The sequence below is a fragment of the Orcinus orca genome, chromosome 4, assembly GCF_937001465.1.
Source record: "Orcinus orca chromosome 4, mOrcOrc1.1, whole genome shotgun sequence".
In the NCBI taxonomy this organism is placed as follows: domain Eukaryota; kingdom Metazoa; phylum Chordata; class Mammalia; order Artiodactyla; family Delphinidae; genus Orcinus; species Orcinus orca.
The window spans coordinates 126,960,640-126,988,130 of record NC_064562.1 but is presented as its reverse complement, the minus strand read 5'-3'; the positions used below and the strand labels follow the sequence as shown (position 1 = coordinate 126,988,130).

Genomic DNA, 27,491 nt, shown 5'->3' with positions numbered 1-27,491 from the left:
CTTTGCGGTCCTGAGTCTGCTTAACCTTGGGTGTTTGTTTTTTGGAGGGCTGGAAAGTTTTTTTGGGGGAAGTTACTGTTCCTCCAGTAACAGTAATGACTGGACCACAGTAATGACTGTTGGAGTCATTGTTTCCAACAATGCTGTTATGTGTACATAGATTAGGGGATCTTCCCTGGATTTTTGTTTTAATAGGTAAAAACAATGTCTATATCTATACATTTATTTTGGGATGACCCCAAAACACATTCCCATGTAAACCAATAAAATAAAATTTTGGGAATATTATCATTGCTTGTAATGCCTGGTCTCCAGACAAACGTCTATATTTTATGTGAGAAAAAAAATACAAGCTAATAGAGTCTCTTCTTTGATAATCATCTAAGAGAATGTAGGAAAAAAAAAACCAAACACTATCAGAAAGGAAAATGGCACTCCTAGTAGCATCCCCAGAACCTAAGCCTGAAATCTGAGCTCAAATCTGAGCTCATGTGTTATTCTTGAGGCTCTCTCCTATCTGAGGTAGAGGTACCCATTTGATTAGTTTCCAATAAATGAGTTGAGGAATAAGCATGCCAATGACTTTGACATGATACTTCCTGAACAGTGTGAATCATGAGGAGATAAGGGAGTGAACAGGATTCCAGGCAGGGCTCAGGGAAGGGACATGCCAGACCTCAGTAGCTTAGACAGCAAGTCACATGGATGCAATAGTGGTGAATTTATTTTTTTAACCTACCCAACTTTTAGAAAGTAGTATTTCAAAATAAAAATGCTATGAGGCATGGTGGAATCAAAACTACTGCTTCTGGCCCACCAAGAATATGCACATAGGGACTTCCCTGGCAGTCCAGTGGTTAAGACTTCACATTCCAATGCAGGGGGTGAGGATTCAATCCCTGGTCGGGGAGCTAAGATCCCACATACCTCGCAGCCAAAAAACCAAAACATAAAAAACAGAAGCAATATTGCAACAAATTCAATAAAGACTTAAAAGAATATATATATTTTTTTAAGTCATGCAAATATTTCAGCATGACATGACCACACTTCTTCACTTGTACTTGATTTGCCTTTCCAACAGAAGGTCTTATGGGCAAGCAAACCCTCTTAAAAAGCTTCCCCCCACACACATTAGTCAATCTGGCAGAGCCGACCATAAGGGTAGGGGCTGTTTTATGCTTCAAAGAAATTTAATCTATTAGACCACTTAGAGGCTAAATGCCTCACTTGGGGGTGTCAGAGGAACAGGTGGTGTGGCTCTTCCTACCAGTAACTGCTCCAACCCGGCGCCAATCACATCCTGCAGGTTTGTTTTGTCCTCTGGGCCCACAGCTTGTTTGTACTGCCACTTTTCAGGCACGAAGGGCCACTTCATTTCCTTTGCCTCCTGGATCAGGGTTCTTAACTCGCTGGGGAGTGAAGCTGCAAAGGTCAGAGTTCAGGTAAGGAAATTGCAGTCAAAGAAAAGGCTGTTGAGTTACCAATGTTATGATGAAGCACCTCAGTGGCAAAAAAATTTTTCCTACCTCTTGCTGGCTGGCCTAACCTGGTGGTTCTGACTCAAAGAATAATAGCAAAAAGCTATCTGTCAGGGGTGGCCCTGGTCTACTTCGCCCTACGGGTAAATTGGGGTAGTCAGGCATTAAAAAAGGTTTTAGCAGGAAGTAAAGCACTTCAGTGACTATCTCTGCATGAAGAATCAGAGAAAGGAACGAAGGAAATATTATTTTTCCTGTAAAATGAGAACGGGACTGAGATGGAATGGCATTTGGGGCTTGTGGCAGCTGGGTAATGCAACCTCTTTTTTCTCCTCTAAGACCTCACCTCACCTCAGACTTTCCCTGTGGACTACATTTGAATATAGACAATGAATGCAAAAAAACCCATATCAATTTATTATGAAATGGCCTTGTTTCACATTAGGAGATATAGTTAATCTCTTAATAGACATCAAACCTAGTTAATTATATAAGTCAACAACCTCCTATCCAAACTTGGGAAACCCAAAAGCTCTGCAAACTAGAAGGTTTTTTTTAAGTTTGGCACCTGAACCAGACTTGAATTGACTAGAGGCTATTTATAATCTTGTTATCGTGAGATTAGTCAACATTTTGTTCTGAAAATTTTAATTTTTGACTGTAGATGCTGCCCCAGCTTCTACTGGAGTGTATATACACCATACTTCCCTTTCTAACATTTGAAAAAATTCTGAATTCTGCAGCACATGTGACCCCCCTCCAGGGCTGTGAATAAGGTATCATGGACTTGTATATATGACTGCCAGCTATAAATCTCCAGGTGCTTGTCTTGCAGACATCTCAGACTCAACATATCTAAAACTGAACTCATCACCTTTTTTCTAAATATTGTATTTCCCTCTCTGTTTTCTATTTTGATGAATGCTACTATCATTCACTGACTCGCCCAAGTCTGAAACCCAGAAGTTGGTCTAGACTTTTTGTTCTCTCTTCCTCCCTGAATCTAATTGGTTATCAAATTCTGTGGATCCTAAAATCGACTTCTTCCTTTTAATTATCAGTAATTCTTTCCTGAATCATTGTTTTCTATCTCCCCCCATCCATTTCATCTTCCAAACTGTTGATCCATTTTGCTAAAAACAAGATGGACCAGGCCATTGCTCTGCACAAAATTCTCCAATACTTTTGCGCATCCTGTCCTCACTGTTTGCATTGCCCTCCCTCAATTGCCTCATGACCAAGCTCAGGCCCACTGACTTCATTCAGCATTCAGCGCAAACACTGCCACTTCTCATTAGCCCTGCCATGATCTCCCAGTGGAATTGAGATGTCCCTCATGAGTGCTCCCAAACCCACAGGTGCATGCTCCTTTCAGCGTTCATCCCACTGTTCTCTAGCCACATCTATCCTTTCATTGAACTGTGGACTGTCAGCTCCCTGAAAACTGGCATCACATCTTATCACTTTTGTAAATCACACCATGATGGTTAAAAGAAAGATTAGTCTCATGTTTACATGAGACATGCTAAATAAGACAAAAGAGATATGACAAAGAGAGTGAAAAAAAAGAAGAGAAGGAAGAAAAGCTAACTCTGCCTTGGTTCATGATGTCTTCTTGAGTCCTTGCCACCAGCTGGACAAATGTAAGGAAGTCTCCTGAGGGGAAGGACTGCTTGGCATTGAGGGGATAATGCATGGGCTATGTCAATGAAGGATCGATCTGGACTGACTACTAAGGATAACTTACAAGTATCACACTGAAACCATTGTCCCCCCACCCCCTGCCCCATTCAGTAACCCAGAACTACTGAGCACCCTCTGTGCAATGGCACTCCCCCAGTGAAAGCAAAACCACAAGGTTGGAAGCCTATGTGGTCACAATCTCCTCTTACCACCACTGACATAATTTTAATCTCTGAAAATGTTTCCAATATACATATAGAGAAAATTTCTTAAATGATATTTCTAAATAGTCATGAATAGGATGACTATTCAGTTCTGTTTGCTTAGGACAGTCCTATGTAATCATAGCGTACTTATTAATAGTGCTCTTTAACTCTCAAAAGTACTTCAATTCTGATAAATTATTTGGATACTCTGTCCATGAGTGTCAAGCTCAGGAGTCAAAGGATTAGTTAAATGACAACAGAAATGTGATTTCTGGATTCACAGAATTTCACTGCATTTTGGCAATGAATAGCTTTAAATATTTTCAAAATTTCTTCATGATGATATATTTGTCACAAATCCTTTTTTCCTCCTCATACCACCGTTTCCTTACAGATCGTGCCAGAACGTGGATAGTCCACTGGGGAATACTGAAATAAAAGATGCCTCTGAAGTACGTTTTAAAAATATATCTCTTTTTGGATTTCAGTTCCTTCTCTATCCCAGTGGGTTAGAGTTGCTAGGACTAGTCACCCATGCTGACTATGAAAATTTCTGAAGAAAAGGGATGGGGTTGAGAGGAAGAGGGAAAAGAATAAAACCCACAGTGTTTGTGTTCGAGTCTACCGGCTGGCCCTGTCGCCTTAAGTGACCCTGTACTAATGCCTTTCTCTGGGAGCACATGCGGGTGATGACATCAGTGGTGGTGGCAGCCCGACCCGTGAGCTAGAGCTGTTCAGAAACCACCTGCCGAGGGACAGGCTCCGTGTTCAGACTGTGTCCAACCACACTGATGGCGCTCGGGTGGACCACGCAACAGGCAGTGGCGATGGGCGAATGCTGAGTTTGTCAATGGCTCAGCACAGGGTTCCTCCACCATTGGTTTACTGGATTCAGCCAACCCCAGCAGTCCGCCCCTGACCAAGCAGTAGCCTCCTCTGCCTCTCTGGTCACTTACTTCCCCAAGCAGCTTACCTGAAGGGCCATGGCTAATTGAGTGATTTTGCAGTCGTGATTTGCCTTATCTGGAACTAAACTGATTATTTCTCCTATTCTGTGGCACTTGGGAAGAAAAAGAAAATGAAAATCCTTCCTGAATGAGGGCTCAGAGTCTTCACTAAGGAGAACACAAAGCTTAAAGGAATTTGGGCTGAAGAGACAAAGGACATGATGTAGTAAAAGGAGAAGAGAAAAACTTCAGGAGTAATAACAGAACACAACGCACTGCCCCTGGGGAGAACCAGGACCAGCACTGGAGCAAGTGAAGTTAGACTCTGATGTATCTGGCTAGTAAAGAAAGAAAACACTAAGGCTGTGCAACAACTGGACATGGGGCATGTTATCTGGAAAAGAGCCTGGATGACAGGTTACAAAAAGTTAGACTTCTAAAGGCACCTAAAAGTTCTCTTATAAAAATATATGTGCCTATATACAAGAATGTGGGAAAAAGACTCTCCTAGAACCTTTTCCCATTACATAATCAACAACAACAAAAGAGATGGGGAGTGTGCATTTTATATGGGGATCTTATTTCTGTAAGGAATAGCAAATGACTAAAAATACAAAGAAAAATATTAAAAGCACATAAAAGGGACACACTGATAGAAATGAAGGGAAATTTATCTGAATGCTAAAAAGAAATCTAAGAAGGCTGCCTCTTCAAAACTGGCTAAAGAAGAAATCAGAAATGCTTTAACTTTCTAGACTTTGTGATTGAAACTTCCCAAACAATGACTCATCTAAAACTATGAACGGCACAAACTATGAATGAGCAAAAAAGCCAAATTCTTAAACTCTGATAATGATGCAATAAGCATTTATCAGTATGAGTGGATTTATTTTACAAATGGCATGTAAATACAAGATAAGAAAATGTACTGACGATCAAAAAAGAGAGATAGGACAGATGAGATGACATATTTGTGGAAACTGTAGAAGTCTATGGAAACTGATGAGGCACAAAAGCCTAGTTTGAAAAAAAAGTATGTGCCACCATTCAGAAGTTGCTTCAATTTTTTAATAATTGAAATTTACGTGCACCAGCCCACTTGGACCCTTTGTTCTTCTTGAACTAAACTGTTTCTTGTGGCCTCATGTTTACTGAAGCTTAAAATTAGAACTGACAGCAATTCACTGCAACAAAGTGGGCTTCCTCCCCTGCCCGTCCACCCACAGCCCATGTCCCATTCATGCCCTAGAAATCCACTCATCTCTCTGTGGTCATCTGCCAAGAGAAGAAAAATAGGGCAGAGATGAGAATGTGTTGTTCAGACAGGGGAAAGGAGAGCAAACCTGCTGCTCCCCATTCCCCCCAGCACCTCCCATAAGGACCTCACCTCTGCACCGCTGATCCTCCCTCTTGTCCTCCTCTAACACATCTGACGCCTCCAACAAGAGCTGGTCCAGCACTTGCTTGCACTCTTGCAGTAGCACAGCTACAGCTTTTTGATTATTCATGATGATTACCCTCCCTCGATGATGAGTCGAGTGTCCCTGGGTCTACAGTGATCAATTACCTAGGAGAAGACATCGATTCTCAATAAAAGAGCCCCTTCAAGCCTGAGGTACCTGGTGAACAAAAGAGGGGGAAAGATGATTAACTGAAGCGTCATCAATTATCTGTAAGACTCAAGCAGGGAGGGATAATAGAGCAAGCACATGAAAATACATGACAGCCCCTGAGGACTTTCTTAGGGGAGTGTGTGAAATTACTGCAGGGCCTGGTCTAGATGGGCAGCACCTCGAAGTCATCAGAGAGCAGAAGGGAAAGGGTCCTGGTGCAGATCTGGTTACCCACAGTGAAGTCAGTGGAATCACATGGAGCCAAATGAAATGAATATACCCTATGATTCATGTATCTTCTGAATACCTCATATCAGTGCCTCTGGATCCCAGGGGCACCACACTTTCTTGCCTCTCTGGGAGTCTACAGGAAGCATCTGGCTAACAGTTCTAATATTCAGACACAAGCACATGGTAATATGAAGTTTACCACTCTCATAACCCACTGCTGATTTCCCCTGTGCAGTATTCTTTATGGTATTTAGCATCATATAATTTGGACCAAAATAGGCAATGACAGATGCCAAATTTAAAGCTCTTCACTGCCAGGCACATTGCCAAATAAAATAAAGAAATGTAATCCCAGAAAACCCAATTTCCTAGATCTATCATATGGATAGATCTACTTATATTCCATTTAACACATATACAGCTGAGGGACTTCTTATATAAATATGAGTATACTGTAATGAGCTATTGCAGTCAAAGTAATTTCAGGAACAAAATAACCCACTGACTGTACAAAAAATGCCTGACAAATACTGAAAAGTCTCTTGATTAACAAATTTTTTTTAATTGAAGTATAGTTGACTTACAATGTTGTGTTAGTTTCTGGTGTACAGCAAAGTGATTCAATTTCATATACATACACACACACACACACACATACACACACACACACATATATATATATATATGTTCTTGTTCAAATTCTTTTCCCTTATAGGTTATTACAAAATATTGGGTATAAGTTCCCTGTGTTATACAGTAGGTCCTTGTTGTTTATTTTCTATATAGTAGTTTAACAAATCATTTTGCTTGTTTTCCTTTTATTAAAGAATGTACATTGTAAACAAAACAAAGGAAGTTATTCTCTTTCTGAATTTGCCAGAATAGACAGTGGAGCTGCTGTCTGGTTGTGACACTCTTGTATGGCATGTAGAATCTTATTACCAAAGAAAGAGAATCTGAAAAGGAAGAAAGTACAACAGATATATGATCTATTCCCTCTGTTATCTAGCAGATCCATGAAACACAATATTTTACTGTTTTAGTAATCATTAAAACTATTAAACCAGTGAATTATTGTGTTGGTGTTGGGGAAAATGTGCTCTGCTACACAATGGCCTCACTTTAAGAAGCTGGTTTTGAATCTGAAATAGCAAGAAAGTGTTTTTCTATCTTTTATCTATTCTATGACTTAACAGGAACAGAAAATGAAGGATGAACTGTGAAATCTAAACTCTGTAATTTTCATTCTAACCTGAATTTTATCCTCGCTGTACTTTAGGTTTTCATTCACACACACACACACACACACACACACGTAGAAGTGCCAAAGCAAAGTTTTAGGATGCAACAGACTTGTTTCATGAAGACAATCATGTACTCATTGATGAAGAACACAAGCAGAGTTTTCATACAACAGTCTTGTTACTTGAAAGAGCATTTACATTAAGTGAAGTCATGAAATTAGTTACTGGAAGCATTTAAACATAAATATAAATTTAATCTCTTTTCTGCTTAAGATGTTTCATAGAGTATTCCTGCATGGATTGGGTTGTTGGACTAAATGGTTTTCAGTGTCCCTTTTAGCTCAAGTGTTTATGTCAATGTTTTGTGGTACAAGCTGACCATTAGCTTGCCTTTCTATGAAAAGAACTAAACAGTAAGGGCTGGTCAGAGAGTTAATCAGTAGACTAGAGTGAGCAAGAGGCCATGTAGCAATGATAGCCCATTCCCACCATTCCCTGAAAAAGGGAGATGGTGACTATAATGGAAGGTTAGTATGGAAATTGGGAAATGCAGTTGGTGGATGAGAAAGTTAAGAACAAACTTTGTTTGGAATGAGTAACGGGTGAGTAGGACTCTCACTTTTCTTCAAGTCCTAAATTAAATCAAGAAGGGAGTTCACTTTCCCAGGATCCTTTTTATAGGACTTCATATAGAAATAGAAGTATAAAAAGAAAATATGAAGAGCTCATGCACAAAGAAATAAAACTGCACTATAATTTTAATAGCACATCACCCCTTTGTCTAAAGGCTTAATGTTTTATTAGTGCTGTATCATCCTCTTAGGGTAGACAGTAGTCTTCCATTATAAATTTTAACTGCTTTGTTTCTGTTAATATTTTAAGCAGAGAGAGTATGTAGTAAAGAAAAGACCTAGAAATAGGAAAACTAATATACATAATAGTGCTCAACAACTAATTCCACTTCATTCTCTACTATTAACTATTTGTGAGACCTCTGAGTTTCACTTTTGAGATTCACTTTTCTCATCTATATTTTGAGGGGATTGGTTGGGAACAATTGTTAAAATGTTTCCAGGTCTTAAATTACATACTCAGCAGCAGTTTAGATAGACCAGGTTGTCTATCTAAAGAATAGATAGACTAAAGAATATCTGATATTTATTTACTGAAAAATTCCTGGCTCTTTTCAGAACCCTTAAGTGTAATATTTTTATGCATACTCTTCTCTGTGGGTTAGAAGTATGGGCTTGAATCTTAGAGGCTGATTACTAAATATTCTTCTTTGCTTTTGTTTCCTCACTTGAAACCCTGATTCCTGATGCACAGGATCATAAATCTCTTCCTTTTGTCTAAGTGCTGTGAAAGAGAGATAAGATACATGGTTTTGTGAGGGCAAACAACAGGACTTGACCTAAGCATTTGGGTAAGGATAGGGCAGGTCAAGGGGGGCTTCTCTGAGGATGTGATGCCTGAATTAACCTCTGAAAGAGGAACAGGGCTTAATGAAGTTAAAATGGTAGGGAACAGTCCTAACGTAGAAGGAAATATAGAGGGAATGAAAGAAGGTCAGGTTGGCTGAACTAGACATAAAAGGAGAAAGCTGACATCAAGTGATGCTGGAGAGGTAAGCAGGGACTGTGGAGGGCCTTGTGTGCCAGGTAAGGAATTTTGTGTTTACCCTAAGAGTCACAGAAAACTACTGGTAGCAGTAGGAACACAACCAGATTTACATTTGGGAATGATCACTCTGTTTTGGACGTAGTTTGTATATAAGGGGGCAGGGAGGAAGAGGGTGACTGCAGGAAGATCAGTTAGGTACTTATTGCAATAATCCAGGTGAGAGATACAAGGACTTTGGACCAGAGTGATGATATCAGAGATATGGAAAATTGGACAGATTTGAGAACTGTTTAGGGAGTATATGCACTGTTGGTGTTGGATGGCTATGAATGGTCTTAAGGATGAGTCCCAAATTTCTACCTCACCATAGCTCAAAACTGAATAGATGATGTTAGCATACTTTGAGACAGGGAACATAGACGAGAAAAGACATAAATACACCTTCTACTTCTAGCAATAAAGATAGTAAGGAAGCTAAATCATACAGTTCAACATAAGCAATCAAATTTTAACCAAGAAAGCATGTCTAAAACGGAAGAAGAGATTTCCAAGATAATGAATGTTTATTACTTGTGACTTCCCAAACTATACCAAAGATATTCTTTATACTTTTTGAAAGTTATAGCATTTCCCCCTTTCCCTGTAGAATTCAGGAGAGACAATAGGAAGAAATATTGTAACATGAGAAACACTGTGGAATCCAACCATCTGTCTAGACTTGTATGGTTCATTGTTAGGCATAACAGAGGCTGGAGCCCAGGAAATTTTCCTTCAGGCAACAGTCCCGCTGAAAATTTTGGTCAGCTTCATTTATAAAAGAATCATTTTCAATTTTAACACATATTGATTTTTGCCCCCCTGAACTGTGATGTTCTGTGAGCTATACATTATTTCTAAATTGGAAAATGGATGTTTCCCAATATTTTTTATAATCTATGAATTATTTTTTCTATTTTAACATCTCCCCATATATTTTTTCTTTAAAAATCAAATAGAAAGAGACCAGAAAAAGCAAACAAACATGCAAACAGATAACTCTAGAATAAGTTAGACTCATATACTCTAAGGCACACATGCACACACACAGCCAAATGGTTATTTGTTCATACACTCTGTGTTTGATTTTGGCATATGAATAGTTTTATTAATGACTAAGAATTTAGCTGAGTAGCTGATTTATAGAATAACTGGCAAATCAGCCATCATTAGAAAGAAGCACATCAGTGGATTATTCAAAGCCCCATTTCTTTTGGCATTTGTGTTTAAGTTTTTTTCACTGGACAATCAGTATACTTATTAGGGGGTAAATTAGGGAAAACAAAAGAACTCCAAAGGTATTCCATGGTCTACTGGCTGCCACCTTTGTAATAAATGACCAGCCAACTAGTGAGAATCCTTAGGCTTGAAGATGTGGGGAAGCATAAAGAGGTAAAAGAGATGACTCCTACTGTCAAGAAGTTTACAATGTAATTAGAGGAATAAGACATAAATATATAAAAAATGAACTATTCAAAGCATATCACACATGATTGTATTCTAAATGCTCTATTTAAATTATCTTTGTTGGAATTTAATTAATGGTTGGTTAAATTTATAAGCAAGTTTAAAGAGCTCATTTAATTCATATGCACATGAATAATTATACTAAAAGTACTTTTTCATCTACATTCAAAATTATGTATCACATTGTTTTTAGGAGAAAATATATTCTGGTCTCCCACATAGAACAACAAGAATAAGTTTCTCTAATCAGGCCCCAGCAATGACAATCCAGCCTTTCCCACCTTTTCACCCTCTTCTGAGCAACACCACACATCAACTCTGACCATATTACCTCTTTCACTGGTTGGTGGTCGAAATGGGTAAATAAAAGGAGAAAAAGAAATCTGACTGGAGAGTAATACAACTGTGCAGCTTGATTAGATACGTTTGGGTGACAGCCATTTGTTAGCATTTTAAAACTGCATGAAAAGGGAGAAGGAGAAGGCAACTTCTAAGCCACAAAAAACCTAAAGGGTAGACTTCTCTTTCTAGCAGTATAGAAGACGATATGCTCTGACCAACATTCCTGCTGAAAACAACTAAAAATGCTGGAAAAACAACTAAAAATGCTGGAAAAACGTGTTAAAATATCTAAAATATATCAATGAAATGGCAAAAAAGGAAGGACTACTCAGAAGACAAAAATCAAGTAAAAGCTGGAACCCAGAAAGTTAACACAGAGGCTAGCGTTTGTCTTGAGTGTATTTGCCAAACACTGTGAGTTGAAACTGGTTTTCACTGTTTTGGAACATGGGAGGATAGGAAATAAAACCAAAGGCCTACCCAGGAGGGAGTAAAAGAGGAGACTCCCCCCTGCATAAAACTGTGATCCTAAAACGTTGCACTTTTAGTGTAGGGGTGAGCTAAAAATATATTCTCATCTTCTTCCCCTACCTGCCAGGAAAATTTTCTGTGGCAAAACATGCTGCTTCAAGGAGGAGAACAAAAATTTTTCCCTTGCAAATTGGAAGGCACAGGTCTGCAAAACCTCTGTTTGATAATAATTATTATTTTTTAATAGATTTTATTTGCTTATTTATTTATTTATGGCTGCGTTCGGTGTTCGTTGCCACACGTGAGCTTTCTCTAGTTGCAGCAAGGGGGGGCTATGCTTTGTTGTGGTGCACGGGCTTCTCCTTGTGGTGTCTTCTCCACTCTTGTTGTGGAGCACGGGTTCTAGGCACATGGGCTTCAGTAGTTGTGGCACGTGGGCTCAGTAGTTGTGGCTTGTGGACTCTACAGCGCAGGCTCATTAGTTTTGGTGCACAGGCTTAGTTGTTCTGCAGCATGTGGGATCATCCTGGACCAGGGCTTGAACCTGTGTCCCCTGCATTGGCAGCCGGATTCTTAACCACTGTGCCACCAGGGAAGCCCCATCTAGCTGATAATTATTTTTAAATAAACTATTTACAAATGAGCCCAGGTTGGTGGTTTTCTCAGGCAACTGGTGGAATGAAACATAATCTTCTCTAAAGGAATCTGATTTCAATCCAAGTTTCAAAGACTGTCACCTATAAAATACCAAGAAACATGAGCTCCTGGTCAAAGCTCACAAAATGCATAAGATAAAAAGAAACAATGAATGAAAGCAGAAACAACAGATAGTAAAATTAGACCTACAAAAGACTATAGATAATGGAATTATCAGATATATACTACAAAATATACATGTTTAAAGAACTGAAAGAGTAATGTTGAGTGTATGAGTAAAGAGCAAGAAACTATAAAAAGGGACAAGCATATTGAAAAAGAATCAAATACAATTTCTACAAACAAAAAACATAATAAAAATTTTAAATTCAGGGCATTGGATATATTTGATAAAATATTAGCTCTGGCTAAAGACAGAATTTTTGAACTGAAAAATACATCAGAACACATCACCTAGAATGCAACAGAAAAAGATAAAGGGATGGAAAATACAAGACAGATTAAGAAACACAGAGGACTGATGGAAAAGCTCTAACATATATTCAGAGTCTTAGATGGAAAGAAGCTGAGGAAGCAGAAGAAATTTGGAGAGATAATGACTAACAACTTTTAGACCAGGAGAAAGACAATAATCAAAATTCCCATAATACTCAAGCAGGATAAATTAATAAAAATTCATACCTAGAAATATCAGAGTGAAAGTAGGTAACACAAAAGACATAGAGAAGATCTTTAAAATGGCCAGAGAGAAAAGACAGATTATCTTCAAAGAAATAACAATGAATTTATAGATAGCTACCTAAAAGCAAGAGTGGAAACTAGAAGACAGTGAAAAGATAGCTTTAATATGCTAGGAGGGGAAACCATACAAAATAAAGGTATTTAAAAATAAACATCAACAGTTCCAAACATACCTCTATAGTATGTACTTTAGATAAAAGGAAAGTGGTCACAGATGAAAGGCTTGAGATTCAAGGAGAAGTAATAATAATAAAAGTGGTAAGTTACTGGCTAAGTATAAACAAACATTGATTGTATAACGCTTCAGAAACAATGTCTGTCTTGTGGATGAAAAAAATAGAACAATACACATACAAACACCAACAGCATATATGTCAGGAGGAAAGTGAGCGACATTAAAGTTTTCTAAGATTCTTGAGTTGGTCAGGAGGAGTGGAGACATTAATTTTAGACTATGATAAAATGTCTAAGATAATCCATAAAAAATTAAAATAAAACATATAACTTAGAAACTAGTGAAAGGAAAAAAAATGAAAAAAACCAATCTAAAAGAAGGCAAGAAAAAAAGAAAATCAAGAAATATACTTCTAAATGACTCACAGGTCAAAGAAGTCACTATTATGGAAATTAGAAAATATTATAATGGAATGACAAATACTACATATCAAAATGGAATTCAGTCAAAGTGGAACATAAACATATTAATGCTTCCAATAAATACACATGGGTTAAATACTACAGTAAAATGATAATGATAGACTAGATTAAAAAATAGCTACATGGGGCTTCCCTGGTGGCGCAGCAGTTGAGAGTCCCGCCTGCCGATGCAGGGGACACAGGTTCGTGCCTGGTCCGGGAAGATCCCACATGCCACGGAGCGGCTGGGCCCGTGAGCCATGGCCACTGAGCCTGCGCATCTGGAGCCTATGCTCCGCAATGGGAGAGGCCACAACGGTGAGAGGCCCGTGTACCGCAAAAAATCAAAAAAAAAAGCAAAAACAAACAAACAACAAAAAAAATAGCTACATGGATTTAGGTAAGCATAAGAATATGGAAATGTTAAAAGTAGTAAGATGAAAAAAGATATAGAAAAATACTAACTAAAAGAAAGCTGATGTAGCTATATTAATATCAGATAAAACAGACTTTAAGGCAAAAGGCATTAGAACCGATGAAAAGGTCACTTCACAATGATATAGTTCAGCTCACCAGAAAGGTATGGCAATGCTAACTTTGCATATATCTAGTAGCATAACTTTAATATATATGAAACAAAAATTGAAAGAATCATACAGAAAAATATGCAAATACATAATAATAGTGGGAAAATTTAACACACTTCTCTTAGAAGCTAACATATTAAGCAAATGAAAGTCAGAAATGATATCATTGATTTGATCAACAGAATTGACCAACGGATCTAATAGATATTTATGAAACAGCATACTCAACAGTAGCAGAATACACATTATTTTGAAGCATACCTGGAACATTTACAAGAATTTAACACCTGCTGTGCCATAAAAGAAATCTCAGCAAATTTCAAAGGATTAATATCAAACAGATGACATGAACTAAATAACAAAAGAGAGGAGGGCCCTGAACCAAGATGGTGGAGTAGAAGGACAAGCTCTGGATCCCTCCTGTGAGAACACCAGGATCACAACTAGCTGCTGGACAATCATCAACAAGATGACACTGGAACTCACCAAAAAATATACCCCACGTCCAAAGACAAAGGAGAAGCCACAGTGAGATGGTAGGAGAGGGGCAATAACAGCAAAATCAAATCCCATAAATGCTGCGTGGGTGACTCACAGACTGGAGAACACTTATACCACAGAAGTCCACCCACTGCAGTGAAGGTTCTGAGCCCCATGTCAGGCTTCCCAATCTGGGGGTCCGGCAAAAGGAGGAGGAATTCCTAGAGAATCAGACTTTGAAGGCTAGTGGGATTTGATCGCAGGACTTCGACAGGACTGGGGGAAACAGAGACTCCACTCTTGGAGGGCACACACAAAGTAGTGTGCACATCGGGACCCAGAGGAAGGAGCAGTGACCCCAGGGGAGACTGAACCAGACCTACCTGCTAGTGTTGGAGGGTCTCCTGCAGAGGCGGGTGGTGGCTGTGGCTCACTGTGGGGACAAGGACACTGGCAGCAGAAGTTCTGGGAAGTACTCCTTGGCGTGAGCCCTCCCAGAGTCCGCCATTAGCCCCACCAAAGAGCCCGGGTAGGCTCCAGGGTTGGGTTGCCTCAGGCCAAACAACCAACAGGGAGGGAACCCAGCCCCACCCATCAGCAGTCAAGCAGATTAAAGTTTTACTGAGCTCTGCCCACCAGAGCAACAGTCAGCTCTACCCACCACCAGTCCCTCCCATCAGGAAACTTGCACAAGCCTCTTAGTTACCCTCATCCACCAGAGGGCAGACAGAAGCAGCAAGAAGAACTACAATCCTGCAGCCTGTGGAACAAAACCCACATTCACAGAAAAATGGACAAGATGAAAAGGCAGAGGGCTATGTTCCAGATGAAGGAACAAGATAAAACCGCAGAAAAACAACTAAATGAAGTGGAGATAGGCAACCTTCCAGAAAAAGAACTCAGAATAATGATAGTGAAGATGTCCAGGACCTTGGAAAAAGAATGGAGGCAAAGATCAAGAAGATGCCAGAAATGTTTAACAAAGATCTAGAAGAATTAAAGAACAAACAAACAGGGCTTCCTTGGTGGCGCAGTGGTTGAGAGTCCGCCTGCTGATGCAGGGGACACGGGTTTGTGCCCCGGTCCGGGAGGATCCCACATGCCGCGGAGTGGCTGGGCCCGTGAGCTATGGCCCCTGAGCCTGCGCGTCTGGAGCCTGTGCTCTGCAATGGGAGAGGCCACAACACTGAGAGGCCCACATACCGGAAAAAAAAAAAAAAAAGAACAAACAAACAGAGATGCACAATACAATAACTGAAATGAAAACTACACTAGAAGGAATCAAAAGCAGAGTAACTGAGGCAGAAGAACGGATAAGTGACCTGGAAGACAGAATGGTGGAATTCACTGCTGTGGAAGAGAATAAAGAAAAAAGAATGAAAAGAAATGAAGACAGCCTAAGTGACCTCTGGGACAACATTAAACGCAATAATATTCCCATTATAGGGGTCCCAGAAGGAGAAGAGAGAGAGAAAGGACCTGAGAAAATATTTGAAGAGATTATAGTCGAAAGCTTCCCTAACGTTGGAAAGGAAACAGCCACCCAAGCGCAGGAAGCGCAGCGAGTCCCATACAGGATAAACCCAAGGAGAAACATGCCGAGACACATAGAAATCAAACTGGCAAAAAGTAAAGACAAAGAAAAATTCTTGAAAGCAGCAAGGGAAAAACAACAAATAACATACAAGGGAACTCCCAGAAGGTTAACAGCTGATTTCTCAGCAGAAACTCTACAAGCCAGAAGGGAGTGGCATGATACACTTCAAGTGATGAAAGGGAAGAACCTACAACCAAGATTACTCTACCCAGCAAGGATTTCATTCAGATTAGATGGAGAAATCAAAAGCTTTACAGACAAGCAAAAGCTAAGAGAATTCAGCACCACCAAACCAGCTCTACAACAAATGTTAAAGGAAGTTCTCTAAGTGGGAAATACAAGAGAAGAAAAGGACCTACAAAAAACAAACCCAAAACAATTAAGAAAATGGTCATAGGAACATACATATCGATAATTACCTTAAATGTGAATGGATTAAAAGCTCCAACCAAAAGACACAGGCTTGCTGAATGGATACAAAAACAAGACCCATCTATATGCTGTCTACAAGAGACCCACTTCAGACCTAGGGACACATACAGAGAGGATGAGGGGATAGAAAATGATATTCCATGAAAATGGAAATCAAAAGAAAGCTAAAGTAGCAATACTCATATCAGAAAAAATGGACTTTAAAATAAAGAATGTTACAAGAGACAACGAAGGACACTACATAATGATCAAGGGATGAATCCAAGAAGAAGATATAACAATTATAAGTATATATGCACCCAACATAGGAGCACCTCAATGCATAAGGCAACTGTTAACAGCTATAAAAGAGGAAATCGACAGTAACACAGTAATACTGGGGGACTTTTAACACCTCACTTACACCAGTGGACAGATCATCCAAACAGAAAATTAATAAGGAAACACAAGCTTTAAATGACACAATAGACCAGGTAGATTGAATTGATATTTATAGGACATTCCATCCAAAACCAGCAGATTACACATTCTTCTCAAGTGTGCACGGAACATTCTGCAGGATAGTTCACATCTTGGGTCACAAATCAAGCCTCAGTAAATTTAAGAAAACTGAAATCATATCAAGCATCTTTTCTGACCACAACACCATGAGATTAGAAATGAATTACAGAGAAAAAACTGTAAAAAACACAAACACATGGAGGCTAAACAATACATTACTAAATAACCAAGAGATCACTGAAGGAACCAAAGAGGAAATCAAAAAATACCTAGAGACAAATGACAATGAAAACACGACTATCCAAAACCTATGGGATGCAGCAAAAGCCGTCCTAAGAGGGAAGTTTATAGCTATACAAGCCCACCTCAATAAACAAGAAAATTCTCAAATAAACAATCTAACCTTACACCTAAAGGAACTAGAGAAAGAAGAACAAACAAAACTGAAAGTTAGCAGAAGGAAAGAAATCATAAAGATGAGAGCAGAAATAAATGAAATAGAAACGAAGAAAACAATAGCAAAGATCAATAAAACTAAAAGCTGGCTCTTTGAGAAGATAAACAAAATTGATAAACCATTAGCCAGACTCATCAAGAAGAAAAGGGAGAGGACTCAAATCAATAAAATTAGAAAGGAAAAAGGAGAAGTTACAACAGACACCACAGAAATGCAAAGCATCCGAAGAGACTACTACAAGCAACTCTATGCCAATAAAATGGACAACCTGGAAGAAATGGACAAATTCTTAGAATGCACAACCTGCCAAGACTGAACCAGGAAGAAATAGAAAATATGAACAGACCAATCAGAAGGAATGAAATTGAAACTGTGATTAAAAATTTTCCAACAAACAGAAGTCCAAGAACAGATGGCTTCACAGGGGAATTCTATAAAACATTTAGAGAAGAGCTAACACCCATCCTTCTCAAACTCTTCCAAAAAATTGTGGAGGAAGGAACACTCCCAAACTCATTCTACGAGGCCACCATCACCCTGATACCAAAACCAGACAAAGATACTAAAAAAAAAAAAAAAAGACAGACCAATATTACTGATGAATATAGACGCAAAAATCCTCAACAAAATACTAGCAAACAGAATCCAACAACACGTTAAAAGGATCATACACCATGATCAAGTGGGATTTATCCCAGGGATGAAAGGATTCTTCAATATACACAAACCAATCAATGTGATGCACCATATTAACAAACTGAAGAATAAAAACCATATGACCATCTCAGTAGATGCAGAAAAAGCTTTTGACAAAATTCAACACCCATTTATGATAAAAACTCTCCAGAAAGCGGGCATAGAGGGAACCTACCTCAACATAATAAAGGCCATATACGACAAACCCACAGCAAACATTCTCAATGGTGAAAAACTGAAAGCATTTCCACTAAGATCAGGAACAAGACAAGGATGTCCACTCTCACCACCAGTATTCAACATAGTTTTGGAAGTCCTAGCCATGGCAAACAGAGAAGAAAAAGAAATAAAAGGAATACAAATTGGAAAAGAACAAGTAAAACTGTCACTGTTTGTAGACGACATGATACTTTACATAGAGAATCCTAAAGATGCCACCAGAAAACGACTAGAGCTAATCAATGAATTTGGTAAAGTTGCAGGATACAAAATGAATGCACAGAAATCTCCTGCATTCCTATACACTAATGATGAAAAATCTGAAACAGAAATTAAGGAAACACTCCCATTTACCACTGCAACAAAAAGAATTAAATATCTAGGAATAAACCTACCTAGGGAGACTAAAGACCAGTATGCAGAAAATTATAAGACACTGATGAAAGAAATTAAAGATGACACCAACAGATGGAGAGATATACCATGTTCCTGGATTGGAAGAATCAATATTTTCAAAATGACTATACTACTCAAAGCAATCTACAGATTCAATGCAATCCCTATCAAATTACCAATGGCAGTTTTTACGGAACTAGAACAAAAAATCTTAAAATTTGTATGGAGACACAAAAGACCCTGAATAGCCAAAGCAGTCTTCAGGGAAAAAAACGAGATGGAGGAATCAGACTCCCTGACTTCAGACTATACTACAAAGCTACAGTAATCAAGACAATATGGTCCTGGCAGAAAAACAGAAGCACAGATCAACGGAACAAGATAGAAAGCCCAGAGATAAACCCACGCATCTATGGTCAACTAATCTATGACAAAGGAGGCAAGGATAGACAATGGAGAAAAGACAGTCTCTTCAATAAGTGGTGCTGGGAAAACTGGAGAGCTACATGTAAAAGAATGAAATTAAACACACCCTAACACCACAGACAAAAATAAACTGAAAATGGATTCGAGACCTAAATGTAAGACCAGACACTATAAAACTCTTAGAGGAAAACATAGGAAGAACACTGTTTGATATAAATCACAGCAAGGTCTTTTTTGATCCACCTCCTAGAGTAATGGAAATAAAAACAAAAATAAACAAATGGGACCTAATGAAACTTCAAAGCTTTTGAACAGCAAAGGAAACCATAAACAAGACGAAAAGACAACCCTCAGAATGGGAGAAAATATTTGCAAAGGAATCAATGGACAAAGGATTAATCTCCAAAATATATAAACAGCTCATGTAGCTCAATATCAAAAGAAAAACGAACCCAGTCCAAAAATGGGCAGAAGACCTAAACAGACATTTCTCCAAAGAAGACATACAGATGGCCAAGAAGCACATGAAGAGCTGCTCAACATCACTAATTATTAGAGAAATGCAAATCAAAACTACAATGAGGTATCACCTCACACCAGTTAGAATGGGCATCATCGGAAAATCTACAAACAACAAATGCTGGAGAGGGTGTGGAGAAAAGGGAACCCTCTTACACTGCTGGTGAGAATGTAAATTGATACAGCCATTATGGACAACAGTATGGAGGTTCCTTAAAAAACTAAAAATAGAATTACCATATGATCCAGCAATCCCACTACTGGGCATATACCCAGAGAAAACCATAATTCAGAAAGACACATGCACCCCAATGTTCACTGCAGCACTATTTACAATAGCCCGGTCATGGAAGCAACCTAAATGCCCATCGACAGATGAATGGATAAAGAAGATGTAGTACATATATACAATGGAATATTACTCAGCCATAAAAAGGAACGAAATTGGGTCATTTGTTGAGATGTGGATGGATCTAGAGACTGTCATACAGAGTGAAGTCAGTCAGAAAGAGAAAAACAAATATCATTTATTGATGCATATATGTGGAACCTAGATAAATGGTACAGATGAACTGGTTTGCAGGGCAGGAATTGAGACACAGATGTACAGAACAAACGTATGGACACCAAGAGGGGAAAGCCGCAGGGGGGGGGTGGTGGTGGTGTGATGAATTGGGCGATTGGGATTGACATGTATACACTGATGTGTATAAAACTGATGACTAATAAGAACCTGCTGTATAAAAAAATAAATAAAATAAAATTTAAAAATTAAGAAAAGGGCTTCCCTGGTGGCACAGTGGTTGAGAGTCCGCCTGCCAACGCAGGGGACTGCGTTCGTGCCCCGATCCGGGAAGATCCCACATGCCGCGGAGCAGCCGGGCCCCTTTGCCATGGCCGCTGAGCCTGCGAGTCTGGAAGTTCTTCCTCCACATTAAGCTACCCGCTTCTTCTTGCCAGGCTGCCTTGACTTATAATGCACCCTTTCCTTCCCCTTCCTTAAACAAATCCGCTCTCCCCTCAGGTCTCAGATTAGATTTTATTTCCTCAAGTTTTTCTTAAAAAAACTGTTTAAAAAGCATGAGGCAGGGCTTCCCTGGTGGCGCAGTGGTTGAGAGTCCGCCTGCCGATGCAGGGGACACGGGTTCGTGCCCCGGTTCAGGAGGATCCCACATGCCGCGGAGCGGCTGGGCCCGTGAGCCATGGCCGCTGAGCCTGCGCATCCGGAGCCTGTGCTCCGCAACGGGAGAGACCACAACAGTGAGAGGCGCGTACCGCAAAAAAAAAAAAAATTAAAAAATTAAAAATTAAGAAAAAAAATATACAGATGACACTGTATGGCCAAAATTCAATTAAGTTGGTAATCAATAATGAAAAGTTGACTAGATTAAAACCCTTATATAAATGAAAATTAAGAAATATGCTTCTAAATAACTCACAGTTCAAAGAAGTTTTCATTATGAAAATTAGAAAATATTAAAATGGAATGATAAGCACTACATATCAAAAAGTGTGGAATTTGGTCAAAGTGCAATGTAGAAGGACATTTATAGCCCAAATACTTATAACAGAGAAAGAAAGAATTATGGAAAATTAATGAGTTAAGCTTATATAACCAAAACTAAGGAAATGAATAGAAAAAGTAAACTAAAAGAAAGTAGAGGAAAGAAAATAAAGAGCAGAAATTAATGAAATAAAAAAACAAATAATAGGAAGATCAAGAAAATAAAATTCAAAAGACCAATGAAATTGACAAATTACCGGTAAACTTGATTGGGCAAATAAATCCAACCTTATGCAAATTATTTTTAAAATCAGCAACAAATGGCTAGAAAATATAATTTAATAAAAATATACCATTTACAATGGTATAAAATATGTAAGTTATAATAAAAACAATATATGTGTATATATAAAGTACCTAAGAATAATTCTAACAATAAATATGCAAGACATTTAGAGAGAAATTATAAAACTTACTTCGTTGAAAGATATTAATGAAAATCTAAATACATGAGGAGATACCCCATGTTAGTGGCATGGAAAACTCAATATTATCAAGACATCAATTTCACCAAGTTAATCTAAATTATTAATGCAATTCCAAGCAAAACAAACAGCTCTGTGTGTGCTTGTCTTTGTGTGCATCCTTACAAAATGATTCTAAAATTTATGTGGGAGAACAAAGTTCAAGAATAATCAAGATACTCCTAGTGAAAAATAACAAGGGAGGAGAGGGGGTGTCACACCAGATGTCAATAATTAATACAAAATGACATTAAATGATACAAAAATTACTGGCACTAGGATAGACCAAATGGATCTTCTAAATTAAATCAGGAGCTTAGCAAAGGACCCACGTACATATGAAAACTTGATTTATTACAGAGCTCAATATATGACACTGAGCTAATTGATTTTTTAAAAATCAATATAGGGACTTCCCTGGTGGTGCAGTGGTTAAGAATCCACCTGCCAATGCAGGGGACACGGGTTCAAGCTCTGGTCCAAGAAGATCTCACATGCCGCGGAGCAACTAAGCCCGTGCATCACAACTACTGAGCCTGTGCTCTAGAGCCCCCATGCTACAACTACTGAAGCCCGCATTTTTAGAGCCCGTGCTCCGCAGCAAGAGAAGCCACTGCACTGAGAGGCCCACGCACCGCAATGAAGAGTAGCTCCCGCTCGCCGCAACTAGAGAAAGCCTGCACGCAGCAACGAAGACCCAACACAGCCAAAAATAAACAAATAAATAACTAAATATGTATTTTTTTTTTTTTGCGGTACGCAGGCCTCTCACCGCTGCGGCCTCTCCCGTTGCAGAGCACAGGCTCCGGACGCGCAGGCCCTGCGGCCACGGCTCACGGGCCCAGCCGCTCTGCGGCATGTGGGATCCTCCCAGGGGCACGAACCCATGTCCCCTGCATTGGCAGGCGGACTCTCAACCACTGCGCCACCAGGGAAGACCAATAAATAAATATTTTGAAAAAATAAAATAAAATCAATACAAGTCACAGACCAAAAAGTGAAAGACAAAACCATGAAAGAAAAAAAAAAAGACAAAACCATGCAACTTTCTAAAAGAGAATACCTACAAGAGAATATCTTTATGAGTTTTGGTTAGGAAAGAATTTCTTAAACACTTGCAAAAAAATGCTAATTATAAAGGAAAAGACATATATTTAATTAACTGGAAAGATGAGTTTCTGATTAGTAAAAAGTCATCAAAAAAGAAAGTGAAAAGAGAAGTCACAAACTGGGAGAAAGTATTTGTAAAATATGTAACTGACAAAAAATTTCTAACCAGAATGTGTAAAGAATTCCTATAAACCAATGAGAAAAGGACTAACCACATAGTAGAAAAAGAATGAGCAAAATAATTGAACGAAACTTCACACAAGTAAACATGAATGGCCAATCAACTTATGAAAAGTGTCCAACCTCATTAGTAATTTGGAAATATATATTCAAACCACAATGAAAAAACATTCACAACTTCTTGATTGGGAAAAAAAATGTAAGTTGGATAACAGTTGTCAAGAACAGTCAATATTAGTTACTCCCATCCACCACTGTTTGGTATTATCCAGTAAAATCAAAGATGCACACACACTATGACCCAGTGTCACTCTTAGGCATATACTCTAGGGAAGCTCCTGGACCTGTGTCAACAGGACATGTGTAAGACTGTCCACAGTGACAGCTTGTAATAGCAAACAAACAAAAGGAAACAATCTGAATGTCCATCAATATAGGAGAATGAATTAGAAAACTGAAGTACAGTTATACACTGGAATAGAATAAGCAAATGAACGGATTACAGTTACATACAACATGGATGAATCTTCGAAATAAAAAAGGAAGTCACAGATGAATACATGCATAAAATTTATAAACATTCACAGCTAAACAACATACATAGGATACAAATATATAAGGTAAAATTACAAACAAAAGGGAATGATAAACTAAAAATTAAGAATAGTGGGGACTTCCCTGGCGGTCCAGTGGTTGAGACTTCGCCTTCCAATACCGGTGGGGGTGCAAGTTCGATCCCTGGTCGGGGAGCTAAGATCCCACATGCCTCACAGCCAAAAAACCAAAACATAAAACAGAAGCAATATTGTAACAAATTCAACAAGGACTTAAAAAATAAAAATAATAGTGGATTTACTGAGGGAAGAGTGAAGAAGATGGGAGGTAGGTATACGGACACATGAGATTTCAAAGAAAGTGATAGGTTCTTTTACTTAAATTGGTTGTTCGATCTATGGGTATTCACCGTGTTCTGTGTATATTACACCTATTTTACAATTTTTTGATATCTATTTGACATTTAATGAAAAAATTAAAAATAATATAATGGAAACTCAAGTCTAGGAGTATTGCACAGGTCTGAAGTCAGTTCCCACCCACAGGGATGGAGCCAGTGATTCCACTGAAAGACAGTAAAAGACAGGATTTCAGAGCAGGTAAGGGCACTTGCACAGGGACTTTTCAAGGGTAGGATTTGTAATAGTTGAAGAGAAGATAAGGAAAGAAATCTAGTTGGGGAATGAAGTGAGCAGAGACTTCAAGGAAGAGATCCTCCTCTTGCGTTGGGAAGTCATGAGTATGCATAGGCTACTGAAGTAACTGATGAGACAGGCAGCTTGAACCATTAGTTTAACAAACACTAGATTGCCCAGAAATTCAATTTATCTTTCACTCCATTTATAAAGAAAATGGAGTGTGCTGTGATTAAAAAAAACAAAAGTGAAATAGATTTTAGAAAATTCTGTAAGTGAAAATGAAGTTCTTTGCTATGGCTTTTTTATATCAAGATTTCCAGCCTGAGGGCCACACCTTGTTAAAATGGGAGACTGGAGGCCAAAGCTGCCTCTTCCCTCTTTCTCTCTTGCTAATGTGCCCCACCCTCTCCAGTTCCCTGCAGCTGAATGTGTTTATCAAACTTGACTGCACAGGAAAGTGCAATGAGAGTGTTCCGGGTCACAAACGGGTTACCTGCCGGCCTCAGGAAGAAAGAAGAGGAAAAAGAAAAGGCCACAGTTGCAGGGTCTGTTGCTCATACTCCCCGGCTACAATTACCTACTTCATCAGCCATGGTGACATCTGATGAACTATTAGCCTAGCCCCCATGGCTAGAAGAGCGACATCTCAGGTCAAGGTGAGTCAGGCCTGCCATCTGGTCCTGCTCAGGGCTCCTGTGCTTATGACTACCAAATGGTCCTGCTAGGAGAGTTTTCTTTGTATTTCTGCACCTCAAAGAAGAGAAGAGCACTCCCATATACCGACTCCATTATGTCCCCAAATCCAGAGCTGCCATGATACTGGGAGCCATTTGCAGAGTAGGAAAAAAAATTTTTTTTAATTAATACATTCATTTATTTTTATCTTTGACTGCATTGGGTCTTCATTGCTGCACGCGGGCTTTCTCTAGTTGTTGCGAGCAGGGGCTACTCTTCGTTGTGGTGCGTGGGCCTCTCGTCGCGGTGGCTTCTCTTGTTGCGGAGCACGGGCTCTAGGTGTGCGGGCTTCAGTAGCTGTGGCACGCGGGCTATGTAGTTGTTTGCGGGCTCTAGAGCGCAGGCTCAGTAGTTGTGGTGCACGGGCTTAGCTGCTTCCCGGCATGTGGGATCTTCCTGGACCAGGCCTTGAAGCTGTGTCCCCTGCACTGGCAGGCGGATTCTTAACCACTGCACCACCAGGGATGTCCTGGAAAAGTGATTTTTATAAACTTTGGAGGGCCTTCAATCTGAGGCATATCCTCTGGGAAGCAGATATTGTCTACCCAAACTCTAGGTAAAGAATTTGAGCCATGAAGAGGGGGTGAAGAGGCAGAAGGAGGTCAAGTAACTTGCCCCAAGCCCCAAGCAGAGATCAGGTAAGAATTCAGGGTTCTGACTTGTCCTCAAAACACACCTGCTCCCTTTTAAATAGACATTAGAGTTCTGGAGATAAACTCAGCAAGTGTAATTTGCTAGAAGAGAAACAGTTTTCTTTTAAAAGAGAAATTTCTTTAAAAGAAGAAATGGAGTAGTCTGTGCTGTGGTGGATGAAGCAACTGAAATGCTCTGTTTATTCCTACAGAGTCAGAATGGCAAAGCTGCTGGAAGTCTCCAGGGACGGAATAGGAGGAAAGTCCAGGTGATGGTGTGGTATGTATACGCAAATGGCATGAAGCGTACTGTGATATAAAATTGCCAGGGCTATGAAGCATTATATACTTCTGATGAGGCCAGCAAATGCGAGGATTAAGGTTAACTCTGCAACAAAATATGTTCAAATCTGTTATCTATAATTCCCACAGCCAAGAGAGTTATTTTACAAATAACCATGTAGATTTTGAAGTTAGAGATAGCCCACAAAGGAGCAGTCTGTATTGGAGAAAAGGGATGAGGGGGCTCTGAAACTGTTGCAGCAGAAAAATGAAGGTATTGAAATGAAGAACTGCAGTTTCACTGTGATGGTCTTCAACAGGCAGCCAGATGAAGCACTTGCTCTTTGCAGTCAGGGTTCTTGGGTTTCAATTTCAGTTCTGCTACTTGCTAGCTGAGCAGCCTTAGGCAAATCATGTCTCAGTTTCCTCATCTCTAAAAAAGAGGTAGTAATAGGACCAATCTCCCAGAGTGTTAAAAGGATCAATTGAGTTAATATTTGTAAAATATGAAGAACATTACCTAGCATGTAATAAGTGCTTTGTAGGTATCAGTTACTGTTATAAATAAAGTTTTCAAGAAATAAAGTTTTATTTTTAAAGGGTCACCCAGTTTCTCCTTAGTTTACCTTTTATTTTTGGATTTGGTTTCCTTGTTGGCTTCATTAGCATTTATGGTTTTGAGAAAGAAAATTGCTTGGCTATGCAAAGTCTTCAGGTTCTTGATATTTTTCCCAGTATAAAGCCATGTAATAAATGGGATTATCACCTAAATAATTCTCCAGGTCCACATTCAATTAATGAATAGACATGCTGTTAGAGAATTGAAATATTATGACCAGTCAGACATCTTCAGAAGGAAAGATGTGAGTTTTATTTGCTTGGAAAAAAACCCCTTAAACCCAGCCAACTTGGTTTAATCAGCTGTCTGAAGTGTCAGAAAAGTGAGTCCTGAAGTGGCTAAGGGAAAGTGTGTCCACTGGATTACAGATCAGACAGAAACACCCCCGGCCCCTCATCTTCTTCTTTGCTCTGAGACACATGCAAAGCTCTTTATTTACTTTATACTTGAAATGTCAAAGGCGCCTGGGGGTGGGCCTCTGGACCAGGGATTGGCAGACCACACTCCTGGGCAGACATAATAAAAGTCCACCATGGGGCCGTGTGATTCACACAGCGTGTGCATGTCAGCAGCAACCGATGGGTCTTGGCAGGGAGCCTCCTTCTGGCCTGGGAACAAGTACGGACTTGTGTTTCCTCCAGTGGCAAGTGACTGTGATGGAGAACCACTCAGATATCCACACACTTTGAGGGCCCACAGGCAAAAATATCGTTCAGTGGGGCAAACATCCACACACCAAACTACTTCAACATGGTGACAACCAAGTAGAGCCTGGAGGCAAGGGGCTCCGTAGGACAAAGAGTTTACAGCAGAATTTTACTACTTCTGTAAGATGGTAAAGGAAGAAGAAGTGTCTAAAAAGGAAAGATAGCACATTTAATTTGGAGGGTATTTACCTCTTGAGGTAGGCAACCCAACGCACATGCAAACACACAGAGTCCTCAACATGGCTCATCTTAGCCAAAAAGGCTCAAGTAGAACATCAGACCTACTCTGTTCTCTCTGTACCTGCGGAGAACCCCAAGGC

At 39.3% G+C, this 27,491-nt stretch overlaps 1 protein-coding gene across 28 annotated transcripts in view; it reads right to left on the bottom strand.

The window, feature by feature from the left end:
- Window positions 1-27,491, bottom strand: part of ALPK1 (alpha kinase 1) — a 151,759-nt gene that overhangs the window by 73,658 nt on the left and 50,610 nt on the right. For 20 of the 28 annotated variants that reach the window (XR_007477314.1, XR_007477318.1, XR_007477320.1 and 17 more), the window contains 2 exons: window positions 5,705-5,936; window positions 1,271-1,425 (listed from right to left, as the gene is read on the bottom strand). The exons of 1 other annotated variant lie outside the window; for it this stretch is intronic. Coding sequence is in view for 15 of the 27 variants with exons in the window: in XM_049709631.1 (XP_049565588.1) it covers window positions 1,271-1,425; window positions 5,705-5,825 (276 nt within the window). In the remaining 12 variants the exon portion in view is untranslated. Of the gene's footprint in view, window positions 1-1,270; window positions 1,426-5,704; window positions 5,937-27,491 lie in introns of those variants that run through there. 7 more of the 28 variants (XM_049709632.1, XM_049709628.1, XM_049709622.1 and 4 more) reach the window with 4 other exon arrangements.